Here is a 17,291-nt window from a genome sequence, read left to right as displayed (position 1 = left end):
GCTGTTCTTACTCATCTTTGCCAAGAGGGAACTCCAGTTGCAGCAGCAGCACACCGGTCAGGTGTTTGTGTGCAGCAGCGGCTCTTCTAGGATTTGGAGACAGTCAGGGCTTAGACAGGACCTCTGTCGGGGTGTCGTACCTTCAGTCAGTTAACAAGCTCTTTTATGATGCTGTGTTAAACACTCTGGCACCTTATTTACATTCAAGGTAAGAAAAAATCTCATCGGGAATCAATTCATTTTCGTTGTGAACTACAAACAGTGGTTCTCAACCTGGGGTTTGGGGACCTTCAGGCATCCTTGAAGGAGTTTCAGACGGTCCCTAGAAATATGGGGAGCAGTTTATTTTCATAGATAAATTAATTTAAAAAGTTAGTACAACTGGAGTAGGAGCCACAAAAGTGACTACTCTGATCATACGTTTAACTTTATCTACAGTTATCTCCTCAACTGTGGACTATAGAATTTGGGTCTTGATCATATTTAACACCCAGAATTCTTTCAGATGGAGATACCTAAAGTGAAATCTTATCAAATGGAGCTGTGTGACCTAATGTGTATCAATTTAGGGGTCCTTGGCAGGCCACCTGGCACCCAATCACAGTTGAGCATCACTGGTCTAGACTGCTGTAAGCCATCGCTGGAGTTTTTAAGGATAAGCCTGTGAACAGAGGGAACATGTATTTAATCCCAGGCTACTTTGTTTAAACAGATGGTATTTTGGCAGCATTTAAGTTCAGAGGTGAAAAACAACAATGTGACTTTGTGATTATTTGGTTGTTTGACCAGCATATTTTTCCATTAAATCACCAATCTGTAAGAAAACACTACACCAGGAGGTAAACTCGCCATCACTCATCAAGTCATTGCAATTAGTCATATTCAAAACATATATAATGAATTAAAATGTGAGGGAATGAGTACTGGTTTTGTAAAGCTCAACACCTCTAGTGACTTTTGCTACAAGCACAGAAACAAAAGACTCAGTTTAATTTTCTTCCAACTTATTTAATACTGACACTGAGCCAGATAAAGGAAATTACATTCAAACATTTTAGGTGTCTTGTGGGAATTAATAGAGCAAATTAAATAAGGTGTGAAAAGCCATAAAAGTCGGCAAAGTGCAACTTCTTAAACCCTCTTACACTGACTCATACTGTACAGTTAACAAGACAAATATATTTCGGTTGCATTGGACTTTCCATCAGGACTCTGAGAGTTGTTCATGTCAATATTGTGGGAGTTAAACAACCAGCTGAGAAAAGAGCTTGAATTGATCGGCTGTCTTGACCTTTGTCAGCCACATCATTCACATTGCACACGTTCAGCTGTTTTGTTTTTTAATTCTGCGTTGGGCAATTCTCTCTCTGAAATTTAGAGCATCATTAAACTGTCGACATGTTAAAATACAGACAGAAAAGACAAAGAATCATTTTCCTATTACGACAAGTCAAAATGTCAAATGCAGTGAAGCTTATCGCCAACACTTTTGAGTAACCTGGCTCATGATTTTCAACCCCATCTTCGATAACCTCTGACAGTAGGCTGAAAGCATCCATATTGGATTATCAGTGAATACACACAGATAGATAGTTTTTTATCTATTGGCTTGGAAAACATGACACACACACAGAAAGTCTGTACCTTACATGTAACATTGCAAAAAGTGCAGGGGGTGTTGTGTCCACCTTTAAAGCACTGAGCTTTTAATAAATGTTTTCCATGAGAACCGTGATTCATTTGAGAAAATACATTTGTAAGGTAAACTATTTAACTATATGAAAACAATCACTCATTTCTTTTTTGCTAAGAACAAAAAGGCAAAGATAAAAAACAATGAGTGGCACATACTGTGAGCAGAAAATAATTCTTCTAGTTAAAAAAACTGCAAAAACTATAATACCAGTATTCACATGTACAGCTGTAACTTGTGTTTTCTGTAAGTATTAAACAGGGCTTTGTGATCTTTTGGCCTTTTTGTGAAAGAAAAACTGCATCACATCTGCACAGTGACCTTTAGTCAGCGCGTATGAGTTGGAACAGACTGACCTGAAGGAACTGAATTAACCAGAAATAGGCTTTTGTTTTGAGGTTTATGGGGTGCCGTTTGTAAAGTGGCTCACGCTGAAAATAACATCAACATTTTGCCACATTTAGCTTCAAACAAGTGTTGTGAATTTTTTAACGTCACCTTTTACCACATTTACAGCAATATTTGTTAACTTAGAAATATATTAAATAGTTAAATCTAAATAGTAAATGTGGTACCTAAATATTAAATGTTAAATCTAAATATTAAATCTAAATCTAAATATTAAATCTAAATCTAAATGTTAAATTTTAACATCTAAATCTAAATGTTAAATTTTAACATTTAGATTTAGATTTAGCATTTAGATTTAGATTTAACATTTAGATTTAGATTTAGATTTAATATTTAGATTTAGATTTCATATTTAGATTTAACATTTCGATTTAGATTTAATATTTAGATTTAGATTTAATATTTAGATTTAACATTTAGATTTAGATTTAATATTTAGATTTAACACTTAACATTTAGGTGCCACATTTAATATTTAGATTTAACTATTTAATATATTTCTAAGTTAACAAATATTGCTGTAAATGTGGTAAAAGGTGACGTTAAAAAATTCACAACACTTTTTTAAACATTGTTTGAAGCTAAATGTGGCAAAATGTTGATGTTATTTTCAGCGTGAGCCACTTTACAAACGGCACCCCATAGAGGTTTGATTTCAAGAAGGACAGAGACACATGATGCCCCAAATGTGTCATTTTAGTAAGAGAAACTGGGTTAAACTTTTCACCTTTGTGTGAATCTACAACACATTAATGATAGACAATCATGCTAACCCAGATAGCCTGTAGTTATGTATGTACCACAGATTGGATTGATAAAGATTGTTGTAGCAGGCAACATTAAAATTCACAAAAACCAAAAAGCAACAAACCAACATACATGACTGAGAGGAACGAATGGAGGTTGGAAACAAACCCAACCAGCAGGGGGCAGTGTAACACCGTCTGAGGAGTTTATTTTGAAAAGCAAAAAAGAATGTGAGCCGGAAGCTTTTACGTTTACGCTTCATATCAAAGATCGTAAATTAGGATCATCACTCAGTGGCTATATCTCTATATTACTGTCTCTGAACATCCTGTAACGTTACATTTAACGAATCACACACTATTATTTTACTAATCAATATAAAACGGGGATAAAAAAGATATTGACTGCGACGGTTTCCGAATTCTTTCTAACATTGTACACATTTTTGTAAGTGTGTAGTTTCATGTGAAAACTTATGAATTCAAGATTTTTATTTGTGTTCCCTGACAGTATTATTATTATTAATAATACTGGGCACACATTATAAAAGTTAACAGTCACAGCAGAGTGAATAGATTAAAGCAGATTCGGTTTTGGTACCTGAAATTCGGAGCAGAGTGGGACCTCCTCATCCGGGGCATCATGATGAAACAACCTCTAGCTTCTCCTCCTCACCATTATCACTGATGGACGACCCATTCATACTCTGCACTGAGTGACCACGGGGCTGCAGATATGAGATAACAAGAATAACTCGAGTGTTTGATCTGGTGACGAGAGTTAGTGGGTAGTATGCTGTCACCCGTGGACGATGTTAGTGTCGGACAGCAGCTCACTCGGTCAACGTTTCTCATATGTTACACACAGACTCTAACGTTAACCTTACCACTTTGATGCCCCGAGTTCAACACGTCGCTCTCCTGTAAGGTTTGTATTTTGACACTATTCACCGACAACCTATTTATCTGTGTAGCTTTTTACACTCACCGTCACAAAGTTAACAGCACCATGTAGGAAACATTTAACCCTAATCCTGCTGTAACTTTCACCCGGCTTTTGATGCTAAACGTGTTAGCAACGTGTGTTAGCATTGCCTCTGAAATGGAAACGTTGCACGACATTTTACTCTGTTTTTTGTTCTCTAACTCTACGCCGGCACGTGTCCTCTAACCGGTTTGGTATTTTAAAGATGTTTAAATTCTGTACGAAGAGTAGCATTTTGTCACCCACTGGTGGTCACGTTGTGTGACGCACCTCGAAAGTAGCAAAGTAGCTACACGTTGTTACAGCAGCAGTGGATGCATCGCTGCTCACTGTCACTGAAAGTGGAAACACAGCGACTGATATTTGAGTTTATAGACGAGAAGACACTTTAAATTATCATAATTGTTCATACATTGCCAACTTAAAGAGCCCCCGGTTTAAGCCCCGAGAGAACTGTGTCATATTTAACACCTCAAATAGCTCAGAGGACACAGTTAAGCCAAGGGCGTAGGTTCATTTTAGGTTAACTTTTTTTGGGAGACTGTGGGGGATGGGGTGTCCTCCACCAAAAAAAATCTGAGCATCAAACACTTAATATTCTCCATTCTGGTGGTTTCTGCATCTATTTATGTTGCAAATTTCCTCACATTTGTCAAAATTAAAGTCCTCCATTAGTTAAAGTTCTAAATATTGAGGGTGACATGTCTCCTGCGTCTCCCCAAAATCTATAGTCAAGCTTAAAGGGATAGTTTGCATCTCTTGAAGTGAGTTTATTTCCATAGCTAGTAGCCATGTTTCCATCAGCCTGTTTAGATGCGCATCTAGAAGTATCGCATCGGAAAATTATGATGGAAACGCCAAAATTCGATTTAAAATCCCCTGATTCGCACAAACTAAAATACGCTCGCTTTAGCCGGGTTTTGGTTGATTTGAAACAATGTTGATTCGCAAAACGGGGGATGGAAACAGTTATGTTCGAATTAAGTCTGACGTAGCGCACCTCTCTCCATGGTGATATCCACACTCCGGGTCGGGAAGGCCGTAATGCATTTACAAGCTGGTTGCCAACCGCCAGAAAACGTAGAAGAAGAAGAATGCGAGACTTGTTTTGTTTCCGGTTCTGTGGAAAACTTGCGCGAGTTCGTAGTTTTCACCAAAGTCCGTACATTTAATGGAAACACACAAGATTCGCATTGCTTTAAATGCGCATTTCCCAATGATTCGAATCACTTTTGGATGGAAACATAGCTAGTGTAAAAGTTTGTGGGGCGGCAGTTATGGCAAGCCGTTTTAACATTTAATCACTAAGTCCGACTATCCGGAATTACCATTATAGATATCTATAACGTCATTTTGACTAGTAGTAATGTCATTGTGACTAGTATGAATTTTAATTTAAGATATCTATAACGTCATTCTGACTAGTCAAAACTACAGTTACAGATATCTGTAATTCAGTTTTGACTAGTAAGATTCAAACTATTTTTGCCATTCATGTGTATGGGGTTTGTCATTATAGATATCTACAATTACATTATGACTATCTATAATTCCAGTTTGAGATATCTACAACGTCATTTTGACTAGTGAAAATGACGTAGATATCTACAACGTCATTTTGACTAGTCATAATTCAGTTAGAGATATCTACGTCATTTTGACTAGTCATAATTCAGTTAGAGATATCTACGTCATTTTGACTAGTTATAATTCAGTTGCGCATATTTACAATGTCATTTTGACTAGTCATAATTCGAATTCAAGATATCTACAATGTCATTCTGACTATCTGAAACTCAATTCAAGATATCTAGAAAGGACCATGTAGATATCTTCAACTGATGATAATTAAAGATATCTTGAACTTGAATTATGACTAGTCAAAATTAAATTGTAGATATCTCAAACTGGAATTACAGATATCCACAATTCAGTTGCAGATATCCGCAATAAGAATTGCAGATATCCGCAGCTACATTGGAGATATCTATAATGACAGACCCCATACACATGAATGGCAAAAATAGTTTGAATCTTACTAGTCAAAACTGAATTACAGATATCTGTAATTAGAGTTTTGACTAGGCAAACTCTAATTACAGATATCTTGAATAAGAGTTTTGACTAGGCAAAATTATGTTGCAGATATCAGTAATGAATATCCAGTCTAGCGATTAAATGTTAAAACGGCTTGTCATAGGCAGTAGCTCAGTCCATAGGGACTTTGGTTGGGAACCGGAGGGTCGCCTGTTAAAGTCCCCGTCCGGACCAAAAAATATGGAGCGTGGACTAGCTGGAGTAGCTGGAGAGGTGCCAGTTCACCTCCTGGGCACTGCCGAGGTGCCCCTGAGCAAGGCACCAAACCCCCCAACCGCTCGGAGCGCCTGTCATGGGCACCCCACTCTGACATCTCTCCACTTAGTGCATGTATAGGTCCAGTTTGTGCATGTGTGTGTTCGGACCTGTGTGTAATTGACAAACAGAGTGAAAAAAAAAATGAATTTCCCCTTGGGGATTAATAAAGTATATAAAATTAAAAAAAAAATAAAAAATTAAATTAAAATTAATACACACAGTAGAAGTCAGTCAACATGCCCCTGTTTGGAGAAGCAGGCAGAAGTACCGGCACTGAAGCTAAGCAGTGTACTGCTGTGGAGGGGGCAGCGACAAAATGTATTTTAGCCGCCTTAAAAAAGTCCTACCTAAAAAAATAAGTATCCGTTTATGTGTACGCTTTAATTTTAAATTTTTCACTGCTTTACCCTGCCGGAAGACGGTGATCTCCAACGGGGAAATGCTGCTGCCATTTTGTTCTCTTCAAAGCCAGACTCAGTTGAACAGTGATTTAACATCGGTTAATACAGGAGCTGCTGCTTGATCGGTTGCTTTATTTGTGTTATTGTGTGACTCCGGTGTTAAAACGGTTAGTTTGTATTCACCAGAGTCACTCAATAAAACAACTAACTGAATGATGCAGCAGTTAAGTAGCAGCTCCTGTGCTCAGCAAGTCAAAAATTACAGGTTTTGTCAATGCAGTCTGGTGGCTTTGGTGAGAGCTGGGGAGCTGAAGCAGTAAACCGCTTACTAGTCAGAAAGGGCTGTCTGCGGCAAGGTAAAGCAGTGATGATAGTCCTACTACAGCATACACTCATACATATATTTTTGTTATGGGACATTTTTAGGTGGCTAAAATATGTTTTGCTGCTGCCCCCCTTCCACCGCAGTATATTGGCTAGCTTTCATGACGATAATCCTGTCGCTTCTCCAAACTGTGGGTGTGCCGACTGACATCTACTCCAGGTTATACACTGACAATGGCCCATACAATCCTACTTTAAAAAATCCGATCTATCTTTTTAAGACTGTTTAAGTTTCGAAAAAAGTTGAAATGACCAAATAAATTGCAAGAAAATATGATTTTAATTAAAAAAAAACTCCACAGTCAGTTTCATTAAATGCAAACTTCTCATTTGGTTGGGGTGATGCACATGATAGGTATTCTATTTCCACGCCTATTCTTAGCTTGCTGTAAATAATTACCGTTGCCACAAATGAGGGTGGTTTTATTGTAGTGAACTTTAAAACCCAGCTGCTGTTGTTGCCTGTTATGGGCCTTGAGCCCTGTGGTGAAACACACACCACTGCCTCAGAGAGTGTTTAAAGCAAGAAATGGCTGATTATGTTCAGTTTGTGTTTCTAGTTAGTATATGCTCAAATAAGATGTCGCAGTGTTTGTTGTGAGCGGAGTTTGGAGGTAAAGTTTCATCCATGTGATCTGTACCAGGTAGCTGAGGGAAAGAGACATCTCTTCTTACAACTGCTTGGACGTCATGGCGCCACACCCGGTTGTCCAGGCCGTCATTGACCTCTCTGCGGGAGCCATAGGTAACCACAGTGCTGTGTCTCACAATATCAGCAAACAAACAATATTCAATCCCTGGAATAATCACGCTGCTTTTCAACTGCTTCACCAAACCACTCACTTGCTCTGTCTGACGTTGCAGGAGATTCTGATGACTCCTGTGTTTTTCCGGCTCGTTTCTCTCTGTTTCCATTGACTCTTTTAATGCTCAGTGGAGTGTACCCTTGTCAAGCCCTGTCTCTCTTCACAGCATGCTGTGCACAAACTTTTGACTTTCCTGTAGTTTATACGCAGCCATTCTCTGTTCTTGTTGGACGACTTCTGTTGTTGACAGTTGTCTCACTGTCTTCCTCTAAGGGGGAGCAGCATGTGTCTTCAGTGGGCAGCCTCTAGACACCGCAAAGGTCAAGATGCAGACCTTTCCTACGATGTACCGGGGTTTCATCCACTGCATAACGTCCACCTACAAACAAGTGGGCATGCGTGGTCTCTACCAGGGCACCACGCCGGCGCTGATGGCCAATATCGCAGAGAACTCTGTGCTCTTCATGAGCTACGGCTTCTGCCAGCAGCTCATCCGCATCACGGCTGGACTGCACAGTGAGGCTGTGCTGAGGTAGGGGGATGTTAACCAGCCTGTCCATCTCGCTAATAAGAAGTCAACTTTATCCTGAGAATACATGTAAGATCTCCTGTTAATCTTTCTCTCTGTGTTAGTGACATGCAGAAAGCCTGTGCTGGCTCTGTAGCATCCATCTTCTCCTCCCTAGTACTCTGTCCGACTGAGCTTGTCAAGTGTCGGCTGCAAGCCATGTACGAAATGGAGGCATCAGGCAAGATTACGAAGAGCCAGAAGTAAGTGGCCTTTACTTGTTTATTTATTTTATTAGTGAAATAAATGGGAACAAAAGTATGTGGTACTTAAAATAGTCACACGTTTTGGATAATAACGTATGTGCCGTTTAGTCTGACAATACTCAGACTTTTTAAATGTATATTGGCTAATATGTAGTTGATTAAGTTATGCTGAAAAATTGCCTTCTTTCACAGTTAATTGATAAAGTTAAACTACCATTATGGACATTCAAGGATTTAAATAAAAACAGTACCTTATATGTTCGTTTTCAAACACAAATTAAAGGATAACTTCGGTATTTTTCAACCTGGGCCCTATTTCCCCATGTGTATGTGTGCGTATGATTCATAGGTACAACTCGTTTTAAAATTGGTTCAGTATTGAGGGAGGCGGATGCAGCCGGGAGCCGCGAAGCGAGCTAAAACGGTAACGGGGCAAATGCGTCCGGTATAAGTTTGCGCATTAAAAGTGCTTTTTTTCGCCACTGACCGGTTCAGATCGCCAGTGCTATTTCTGTAAATAGCATACTAAGCGTTTCCCTTACCTCTGGGCTGTGTGTGATGTCATCTCGTGAGAGCTTTGCTCCACTGTGTCTGTAGCTCTCTCTACTCGTGGGACAGCCGTTTTCTTGAGGAAGAGGTGTTTGGGGATTGGATGTCTTCTCTTCTTCGGCTGGCAGTAGTCATCTTGGGAGAAGTGAGCACTGCAGACCTGATGGTCTGCAAGGCGCAGTGTCTGGAGAGGAGTGTTAGCATCCATTTGTAGCACAACTAGCCACAACTTCAGCATCTCGCCGTCCAACAAAGGCAGCCTATGAAAGCTGTACGGGGTGTTGCGCGACATCCTGTTCTTGTAATTCGGATAAGCACAAACACGAACCATTGTTTTCAATCGATGCAGTAAAACTCTCAGCTGTACTCCAGGACAACCAGCTGCACTCTGAGCGGCGCTCAGCATGGCTCCTCTGTTTTCTTCCGGCAACAAGCAAAGCTCTCACGAGATGACATCACAGCCCAGAGCAAGTGAAGGGTCAGGGAAACATTTACTATGCTATTTACAGAGATAACACTGGCGATCTGAACCGGTCAGTGGCGAAAAAAGCACTTTTAATGCGCAAACTTATATGGGACGCATTTGCCCCCGTTACCGTTTTAACTCGTTTTGCGGCTCCCGGTTGCATCCGCCTCCCTCAGTACTGAACCAATTTTAGAACGAGTTGTACCTATGAATCATACGCACACATACACATGGGGAAATAGGGCCCAGGTTGAAAAATACCGAAGTTATCCTTTAATGACAAATATATTGTTTAAAGGAGAAATATGTAGGATTTAATGACATCCATCTAATAGTGAGGATTGTGGATTGCAAACAGCTAAATCTTCTCCCGCTAATCGTGAACTCCTGGTTAGAATTCCTTAGAAAGAGAATAGAATATATCTTTATTGTCCACCAGGGGGTGAACATTTGTTCTCAGCTCACCAGACACAAAGACAACATTGTAAAAAGCAGACAAATGGTCAGTAAAAAAAGCATACAACGTCATTACAGAACACTTGAACATATTAAATCAGCTCCTTCAGTGGTCATTGTTCAGGAAGTTTTTACAGGGAGCCGAATTATCTGCAGAGGTCTCGTCCTCTCCAAACAATCAGACCAGGTGATTAAAATCAGTAAAAACACTCAGTAAAGCAGTTTCACATTAAAGATTCATGTTTTTCCAACCATGTTTGGCTCATTCTGGAACGGGTAACTACAGCAGCCAACGCAAAAAATAAATGGCCTTCTCTAGAGCGTTCCATTCTGGGCTGATGTAGAAATGTGGCGGACTCCGTGGACATGGACCCACTACCATGTAGATATAAACAGCTCATTCTAGGGTAATGAAAACACAGTGATTCTTATTTTCAGGTGATTGCATACGAAAGAAAACACACTTATGTTTCATTTCTGCCAATATATCTCCCTACAGTTACCCCCTGGTTAACACTGTTAGCTTTGTCAGCACTGTTGCTGTTGTTTAATACTGTTTATAGAGTTAGCATCATTAGCTGCTAAGGGCTGGCTCAGCCACCTCCATGTTGAGAACCATGTCCTCAACCATGCTCTGAATTATGCATAGAGTCCCTTAAATGTAGCTGTGCATGAAAAGATTTTATTCTGGACATATTATCTACTGTTATGGATTGATAGATAGAGTTCTTCTTTTCATCCCAGCTTGAAGTTGTACCAGTGCAGCAGTTTAGCAAAATAGATAGTATTATGTGTGTGTGTATGTGTGTGCAACCAAGTCATATGTCCCTCTGCTCCGTCTGAAGCACAGTGTGGTCTGTGGTGAAATCCATCATGAGGAACGAGGGACCCCAGGGCTTCTTCCAGGGCCTCACCACCACCATTGCCAGAGAAGTCCCCGGATACTTCTGCTTCTTTGGCGCCTACGAGCTCTCCCGCACCACCTTTGCAAAATACATGAAGTGTGACAAAGACGACATAGGTACTGGCAAAACGTTCTGCCTGCACCACCTACATTCTAATGTTAGGATTATCAGACTTTAACTTTGAAATATGGCTCAGCAGTAATGAATGAAGATTTTTATTTTGTTAAAGGTGTTGCTCCAATCGTGTTCAGCGGTGGTTTCGGGGGGGCGTGCCTGTGGCTGGTGGTCTATCCCATGGACTGCGTCAAGTCTCGTATCCAAGTCATGTCTATGCTGGGCAAACAGGCCGGGTTTTTCAAAACCTTCATGGCCATCGCTCGTGCTGAAGGTAGGTATCAGCGGAGTTTGATGTTTGCTTTATCATTTTACCAGAGATGTTTGTGTCACCAGTCAGAGTGTAACCTTTGCTGTTTCTTTCAGGTGTGAGGGCACTCTACTCTGGCCTTACCCCCACCATGGTGCGCACCTTCCCTGCTAACGGAGCGCTGTTCCTGGGTTATGAGGCCAGCCGGAAGCTCATGATGAAGCAGTTTGACAGCTAAAATATGCATAGCAGATGCATACATAATATGCAAAGTACAAATGAAGGAACGGTGAACTGGAAGTGAAGTATGACAGCCATATAACCTCATCAAGACTCCAGTTGAAACGTTGAAGCTCATTATGTGCAGGACCTGGTTTTTGCCACTTCCTGCTTTTGTTTAGATAACCTAAAAACTGCCACACTCCATCTCGTTTAAACGGAAAAACAGCACCTCTGACATAGTGTTTCATAGTTTAAATCCTTACATTATTTTATTCATTAGATTTAGATAGTTTATTTATAACTCTTTAAAAAAGCTATTGCCAACATACATACGTATATGAGAGAAATATACAGTATGGGCAGCACAGTATTGACCAACCTAAACTAACCTCTTCATGAGGAATTGTGAACACTCCAGTTTATTATTTTGTGTCTACCTCAGCAAAGACGTATCTGCACAGAAACAGTCATTTCAAATCATTCTTTACTTGCTCTGTATGAAGGTACAGGGGTAAGAAAAACACTCCGTTATCTTTAATGCACAAAATCTTAAAACTTTACTTGAGCTCATTGCATGAAGATTTTATTTAGACTTGTGAAGTGGCATATACTCATTCATTCAAAGGTCCAGTGTGTAGGACGTAGGGTAGGAAGGATATTAACAATCATGTTTTCATTACTGAACACTTCCTGAAACTAAGAATCGTTGTGTTTTCGTTGCTTTAGAATGAGCGGTTTGATTTAAAGTTCTTTATTGTCAGTCGACACAATCAGGCATTTGGCGGTAGAAACGTCCCTCATCATGTTTCCCTCTTTTATATACACATGCATTAAACATGTTCATATCCACATACATGTTGTTCTACAGTAACCCAGAAAGGACAAACCAAACACAGTTTTTAGATTTGTGGGTTTTTTTGTTGGGTTTTTGGCATTGGCCACCATGGTTTTTCCACACGCTTTTGGGAAAAGTTTAAGTTGGTTGCCATCTGCAGCCCTTATCACTAGATGCTGCTAAATCCTACACCAGCAACATTAAGTGGCGGCCTGCGGGTCACATCTGAGGAGGAAAAGAAATGCGTTACAGTATTTAGGATAACAAGTATTTTTTTCCTCCTATATTGAAGCAGCTCATATCAACAATAATTTTAATATTTTGGGCAACTGACAAAACAAGTAGGCCTAATGTTAATAATATTGAGAATGCATTTTTGGATGATCCTGATCGATGGATTAGAGCAGACTGACAGAGCTCCTCACAGCGCCAAAGTGCCTGAATGTACAAAAAGAGTCAGCAAGTGAAAAGAGACTTTCAGTTTTATTCAAACTTTGGATGGAATTATTAATAGAAAGGAGGATGCACTGCTCCGTGTCTGCGCTGTGCACTCATCATTATTGTTATTATTATTATTAACAGGGGCACATTCCCTGTTATGGGGGCCTGGGGCCCCGGACAAACAGACCTGCTTTATTTCACCTTTTCTCTTACTGGGAATGTTGGCAGGCTTCTTTCTTAAGTAAAACCACTAATAGCACACAGTGAAAGTTAAAGTCCTGAAGTCAGGAGAGGTATTATTAGCACAATGTATTTAAATTTACTTAAAGTTTGTTCCAGATGGAGCTTTTAATTCTTATATAATGCTGAATGGTTTGTTAATAATAATGGATTGTATTTTAATTGTTATAGTTTGTGAGTAAAAATCGGAATCTGCAGTATAACCAGTAACATTTATCTGTCAGGTACAGTGTTTGCCTCTGAAGTACAAGTATGTAGTTGCTTTATTTTTTGTTTTATTTGTAAAGGGAGCTTTAGAGGCCTTTTGTAAATTATTCCGGGGTAAAATGAAGCTAGAACAGTAACATAATTCAGTATTTTTAATATCTAAACATCATAATGGATCTTTATCTGTTTGGGCCTTGTAAGTGAGGGGCTTAATAATGAAGTCCACCGCTGATCATTAATATTGTTTTTTAATTTTCCTCATACAGGATCCACCCAGTTGTACAGTTCTTGGTGTATTCTTGTTTTTCATAACACCCTCAGTTTGACTGGTGTGGGTGGTGTAGAACAGCAGGTGTCCACGTATGGATGTATGTAATTCGACAGTCCGGCCCCACAGTGTTGGCTTAGAAACATTCTGGCCCTCGGACAAATCTAGTTCATGACCTCTGTCCTACACACTAGACCTTTTAAGTTTCTAAAACATGTTGTGATGACTTGTGTTCTTAATTATGGAATCATTGTCAGTTTAATTTGATAACTTTTGATAACAGTTTTACTTTGCAAACAGCTTTGACTGAAGTCGTACAGGTTTCATCAGTCTCAGTAGAAACAAACGCAGCCAGCAGGTGTTCGAAACTTGAGCCGAACCTTTTTGTCATCATACTGACTGTTTATGTATTCTTGTGTTATATTCCACTCCTGCTGCGATTAAGTTTCCTCTCTTATGGGACCCAGAGTTTGCCTTTTAAATCACTACATTTTGCCTTTTTTTTGTTTGTTGAGGGGCAAGTTGTGTAACCTTTATAGTTGTATACAAGTCGATGAGAAGATATCAACTGCCACATCAAATGTGCCATTTGCGCACTGCATTCCACATGCAGGGTTTTTTCCAGTAATAAGAAGTTGCCAGTTCTCAGTGATATTCCTTTAATGTAAATTAAGAAATGTAGGTATTTTAAAATGCTAACTGTGAGATGACACTAAAATGTTTGTATAAATATCTATTGCAGTAAAACAACTTGCATTAAAGGTGTCATTGAAGCTTTACTTTGTCCTGTATTTTATTTTACCGGTATTTCAAGTAAAATGTTGATATTATTGTGTCATGCAGGATATAATGTAAATGACATAGAACTGGTTGAGCGGCTTATTTTAAAATCCATTTTATTCCAAATGAACCATTTAATTAGCATGAATTATTTCTAATACTGTGCCATGTCTACATCATATATTGCAAACATTTCAGATTTCTGTTTCATTATAATACAGCATCAAGCGTCATGAGAGACAAAAAGTATAAAAATCTACTATGTTATAGTGAATACTATGCAGGTGCAGCTGGAACTTTACTCTGTCTTCCAGCAGAGGGCATTAGTCAACAGTCAGGAACTCACAGCGGCTGTAAGTGGGAAAAAAACAGGTAAGGAAAGATGAAGTTTAGATTCTCTAAAATAACACACCTTATCTGAGAAGTGTCTGAGTTAGTATATCCTGACTACGCAGGAAACTACTAAATCTTTTTATGACTGCTCTCACCCCTTTGTTGCAGGTTCCACACAGGCAGCCAACGAGCCCGTTGATCATCTGAATGGCACAGAGAATCAGCTGCAGACTGCTTGTGACCAGCAGAGTAGCAAACAAACCAATGTTGAACTGCACAATGTCCTTTGGCTCCGTGCACATTCCCCACCATTTGTCTTCAGTCAGGTAACTGTGGTCTCTGTGCAAAAGAATTGGTTTGTGAGTAATCGGGACCTTAAAAGGTTAACAAATGCCATCAGAAAGTTACTCCGTCATGTCACCTGTCCTTAAAAGGTGTCTGCCAAATCAGAATAACTTTGCAGAGGGGCCCATTCTGCAAACCCAGCACTGCCACAATGAAACTGTACAGGGCACCAGCCACACCCACTGCAGCAAATGCAATTGATAAGAACATCTGCAGGAGGTAAATGATAAGCAGAGGTCAGAGAAATTCATACTGAGTTCCTTCCCCATGCTCACCCTCCTCCTCCTCCACATATTTATCTTCCTGTTGATAAATGAGATACTTGTGAGTTTCAGAAGGAACAGGCTCAACATTTGTGTTGCCCCACATTCCTCACATTTCATCCATTCCTCTGTTTTTCCCAACACTAACAAGATAAACTACAGACTAAACCAAATCTGCTGGGGCATGTTTCTCATCAGCCTGCCTGGTGATATTGTTTATACACAGATCCACACTTTATTTACCGCACTATTGATACACTGCACCCACTTGCCTCATCGGATAATGTCGCTGTGAACAACCTTAGAAAAACTCATTAACAGGAAACAGAATTTTTATCAGTAAATATTGACAGTTTAACACATTTCAATAAGTTCTTTGCACATCTTGAACGTTTCAATATTCTTTTTGGCTCAAGGTGAGAGATAGGATGTTCTTATGGTTTCATAATGTACATCTTATCTGTCTAAAGATGAACTAGGTGTTGTGCAATGGTTTAGTGACGCACAATGCGGCATAATAAGCTTTTTTATTTAGTAATTCATTAACTCTATTAAAAGCCTGAATGACATTTTTTTCAGTCTTCATTTAATGTGTTACTAATTATGATACTGTTGTGGCTTTTCCATCAGTTTTTAAAAATTATTTCTACTGATTTATAAAGTGTTTAACTGTTGCAACTGTCTGCAAACATGGATAATTTAGCGTGTAGATGTTATTGTTAAGCCAGCCCTTATCTTCCACTGAGCACCGGAAACATTTCATTTGTAATCATGACTGACTCACCCCACAGCGATTCCCGCAGCACCCCTGTTTTCCAGTCATGTGGATATAGAGTGCTGGGACCAACACCTGTGTCGGGCAACATGAGTTGACATTCTTCAATATTCAGGTCAATTTAATTAAAAGAATTCCACATTTTCACTTAACCTTGATAACTCAAAGCTTGTAGAATATGTTAAAAGACAGGAAACACTTCAGAAGTCAGTCTTAAGTCAGAAAAGCTCTACCTAACATATCTAACTTACATTTCTCTGAGGCTACACACATTTTTAGAAAGGAATTTACAGCAGCGTGTAGTTCAGAGTCACACCCTTCTGTAACGGGCTAGAGGTAAAACTACTCACCATTAAACCCCCTCCAACGAGTCCCCCCATGTATTTCACCTCCTCGGTAATGTGTCCATCTTTGGCATACTTGATGTCCCCACCAGGAAAGAACAGCACTATGTTACAGATGATGGATATGAGTGCTAACGGGTACAGAGTAACGGCAATGCAACGGGAGCATTTTCCAGTACACATGTTGTCAGAGTCAAAACTAACTGCTGCACAGCCTCTTGTTCAGAAAGCTCGTGCTCAAGTGCTTCCTGTTCTCCTTGAGACGTTCTTTCTGAAACTAACCCACAGAGGGAAATGTATTTAGACTGGTGGCAGAAACTAAACAGTCAGTGATGTTAGGGTGTGGGAGGTGTAGTAACAAGCTGATAGCTTGGACAAACAGAGGCTGGGATAGGCCACAGACCTTTATATGACTCATTCCATGGTTACTTTGAGAGACAACGCTGGTTTTTATTGAGTTAGGTAATTAGTAGATGCACATATTTTAGTTGAGGATGTGAATGCATTAAGGTCATCTGAGTCAGAGGAAGTATTGATGGTCACACCACTGTTGCGTACTGTAAGTGGTGGAAGAATTCAACATTTTTACTTAAGTAAAAGAGACAAAATGTACTTAAGTATCAAAAGTATCTTAATTTCTTGTTTGTTGCTGTAATATATTTAAAGCTTCTGGGGTTTCCTTTGAGGGTTGTGAGCAAGCAGAGGTCTACTGTGAGAGACATGCTTCAGCTCCACTATTTGCATGCAGCATTTAGGTGATGTATTGACACTGTGCCTCCAGGATCACAGCGCGGTTGGACTTTAGACCTGTGGCGGCATGCTTAGCAAAGCAAGAACAATGTGTCATTGACATCGCCTGCAAAACACTGATAAATGACCACACTGTAGGCAGTTAAACACAGGCAGGACAGGCGACATTTTCCAGTTCCTCTAGTGAGCTGCT

The 17,291-nt window shown here is 39.7% G+C and overlaps 2 protein-coding genes across 5 annotated transcripts; one reads left to right on the top strand and one right to left on the bottom strand.

Annotated features, from left to right (window-relative positions):
- Window positions 1–2: 2 nt before the first annotated feature.
- slc25a15b (solute carrier family 25 member 15b) lies at window positions 3–14,287 on the top strand. 4 transcript variants are annotated; one of them, XM_033648367.2, is made up of 7 exons: window positions 3–208; window positions 7,620–7,720; window positions 8,055–8,313; window positions 8,415–8,552; window positions 10,872–11,047; window positions 11,161–11,319; window positions 11,412–14,287. In XM_033648367.2, exons 2-7 carry the CDS (start codon window positions 7,666–7,668, stop codon window positions 11,531–11,533), a joined length of 909 nt encoding a protein of 302 aa, XP_033504258.1. In that variant the 5' UTR covers window positions 3–208; window positions 7,620–7,665; the 3' UTR covers window positions 11,534–14,287. The 4 variants fall into 4 exon arrangements, with proteins under 4 accessions (XP_033504258.1, XP_078028762.1, XP_033504250.1 ...); XM_078172636.1 differs by lacking the exon at window positions 3–208 and adding an exon at window positions 3,502–3,773; XM_033648359.2 differs by lacking the exon at window positions 3–208 and adding an exon at window positions 3,502–3,778 and having other exon boundaries at window positions 7,624–7,720.
- Window positions 14,288–14,387: 100 nt separating this feature from the next.
- On the bottom strand, window positions 14,388–16,680 carry tm4sf21a (transmembrane 4 L six family member 21a). Its single transcript, XM_033648380.2, has 5 exons — window positions 16,355–16,680; window positions 16,014–16,079; window positions 15,043–15,176; window positions 14,777–14,960; window positions 14,388–14,639 (listed from the first exon to the last, which is right to left on the bottom strand). The coding sequence occupies exons 1-5, from the start codon at window positions 16,529–16,531 to the stop codon at window positions 14,631–14,633; spliced, it is 570 nt and encodes a 189-aa protein (XP_033504271.1). The 5' UTR covers window positions 16,532–16,680; the 3' UTR covers window positions 14,388–14,630.
- Window positions 16,681–17,291: the final 611 nt, after the last annotated feature.

The sequence above is a fragment of the Epinephelus lanceolatus genome, chromosome 11 (genome assembly GCF_041903045.1).
Source record: "Epinephelus lanceolatus isolate andai-2023 chromosome 11, ASM4190304v1, whole genome shotgun sequence".
Lineage (NCBI taxonomy): Eukaryota > Metazoa > Chordata > Actinopteri > Perciformes > Serranidae > Epinephelus > Epinephelus lanceolatus.
Note: the sequence above shows the minus strand (reverse complement) of the source record. Positions and strands in the feature narration are given on the sequence as shown.

Excerpts from the sequence above, each read along its gene's own strand:
- slc25a15b (XM_033648367.2), top strand. The coding sequence starts at position 7,666 with ATGGCGCCACACCCGGTTGTCCAGGCCGTCATTGACCTCTCTGCGGGA. Across the intron at positions 7,721-8,054 it reads CCTCTCTGCGGGAGCCATAG|GGGGAGCAGCATGTGTCTTC; the intron begins GTAACCACAGTG and ends TCTTCCTCTAAG. Across the intron at positions 11,320-11,411 it reads GGCCATCGCTCGTGCTGAAG|GTGTGAGGGCACTCTACTCT; the intron begins GTAGGTATCAGC and ends TGTTTCTTTCAG.
- tm4sf21a (XM_033648380.2), bottom strand. The coding sequence starts at position 16,531 with ATGTGTACTGGAAAATGCTCCCGTTGCATTGCCGTTACTCTGTACCCG. Across the intron at positions 16,080-16,354 it reads TCGTTGGAGGGGGTTTAATG|GTGTTGGTCCCAGCACTCTA; the intron begins GTGAGTAGTTTT and ends TGCCCGACACAG. Across the intron at positions 15,177-16,013 it reads GCTGCGGGAATCGCTGTGGG|ATGTTCTTATCAATTGCATT; the intron begins GTGAGTCAGTCA and ends TACCTCCTGCAG.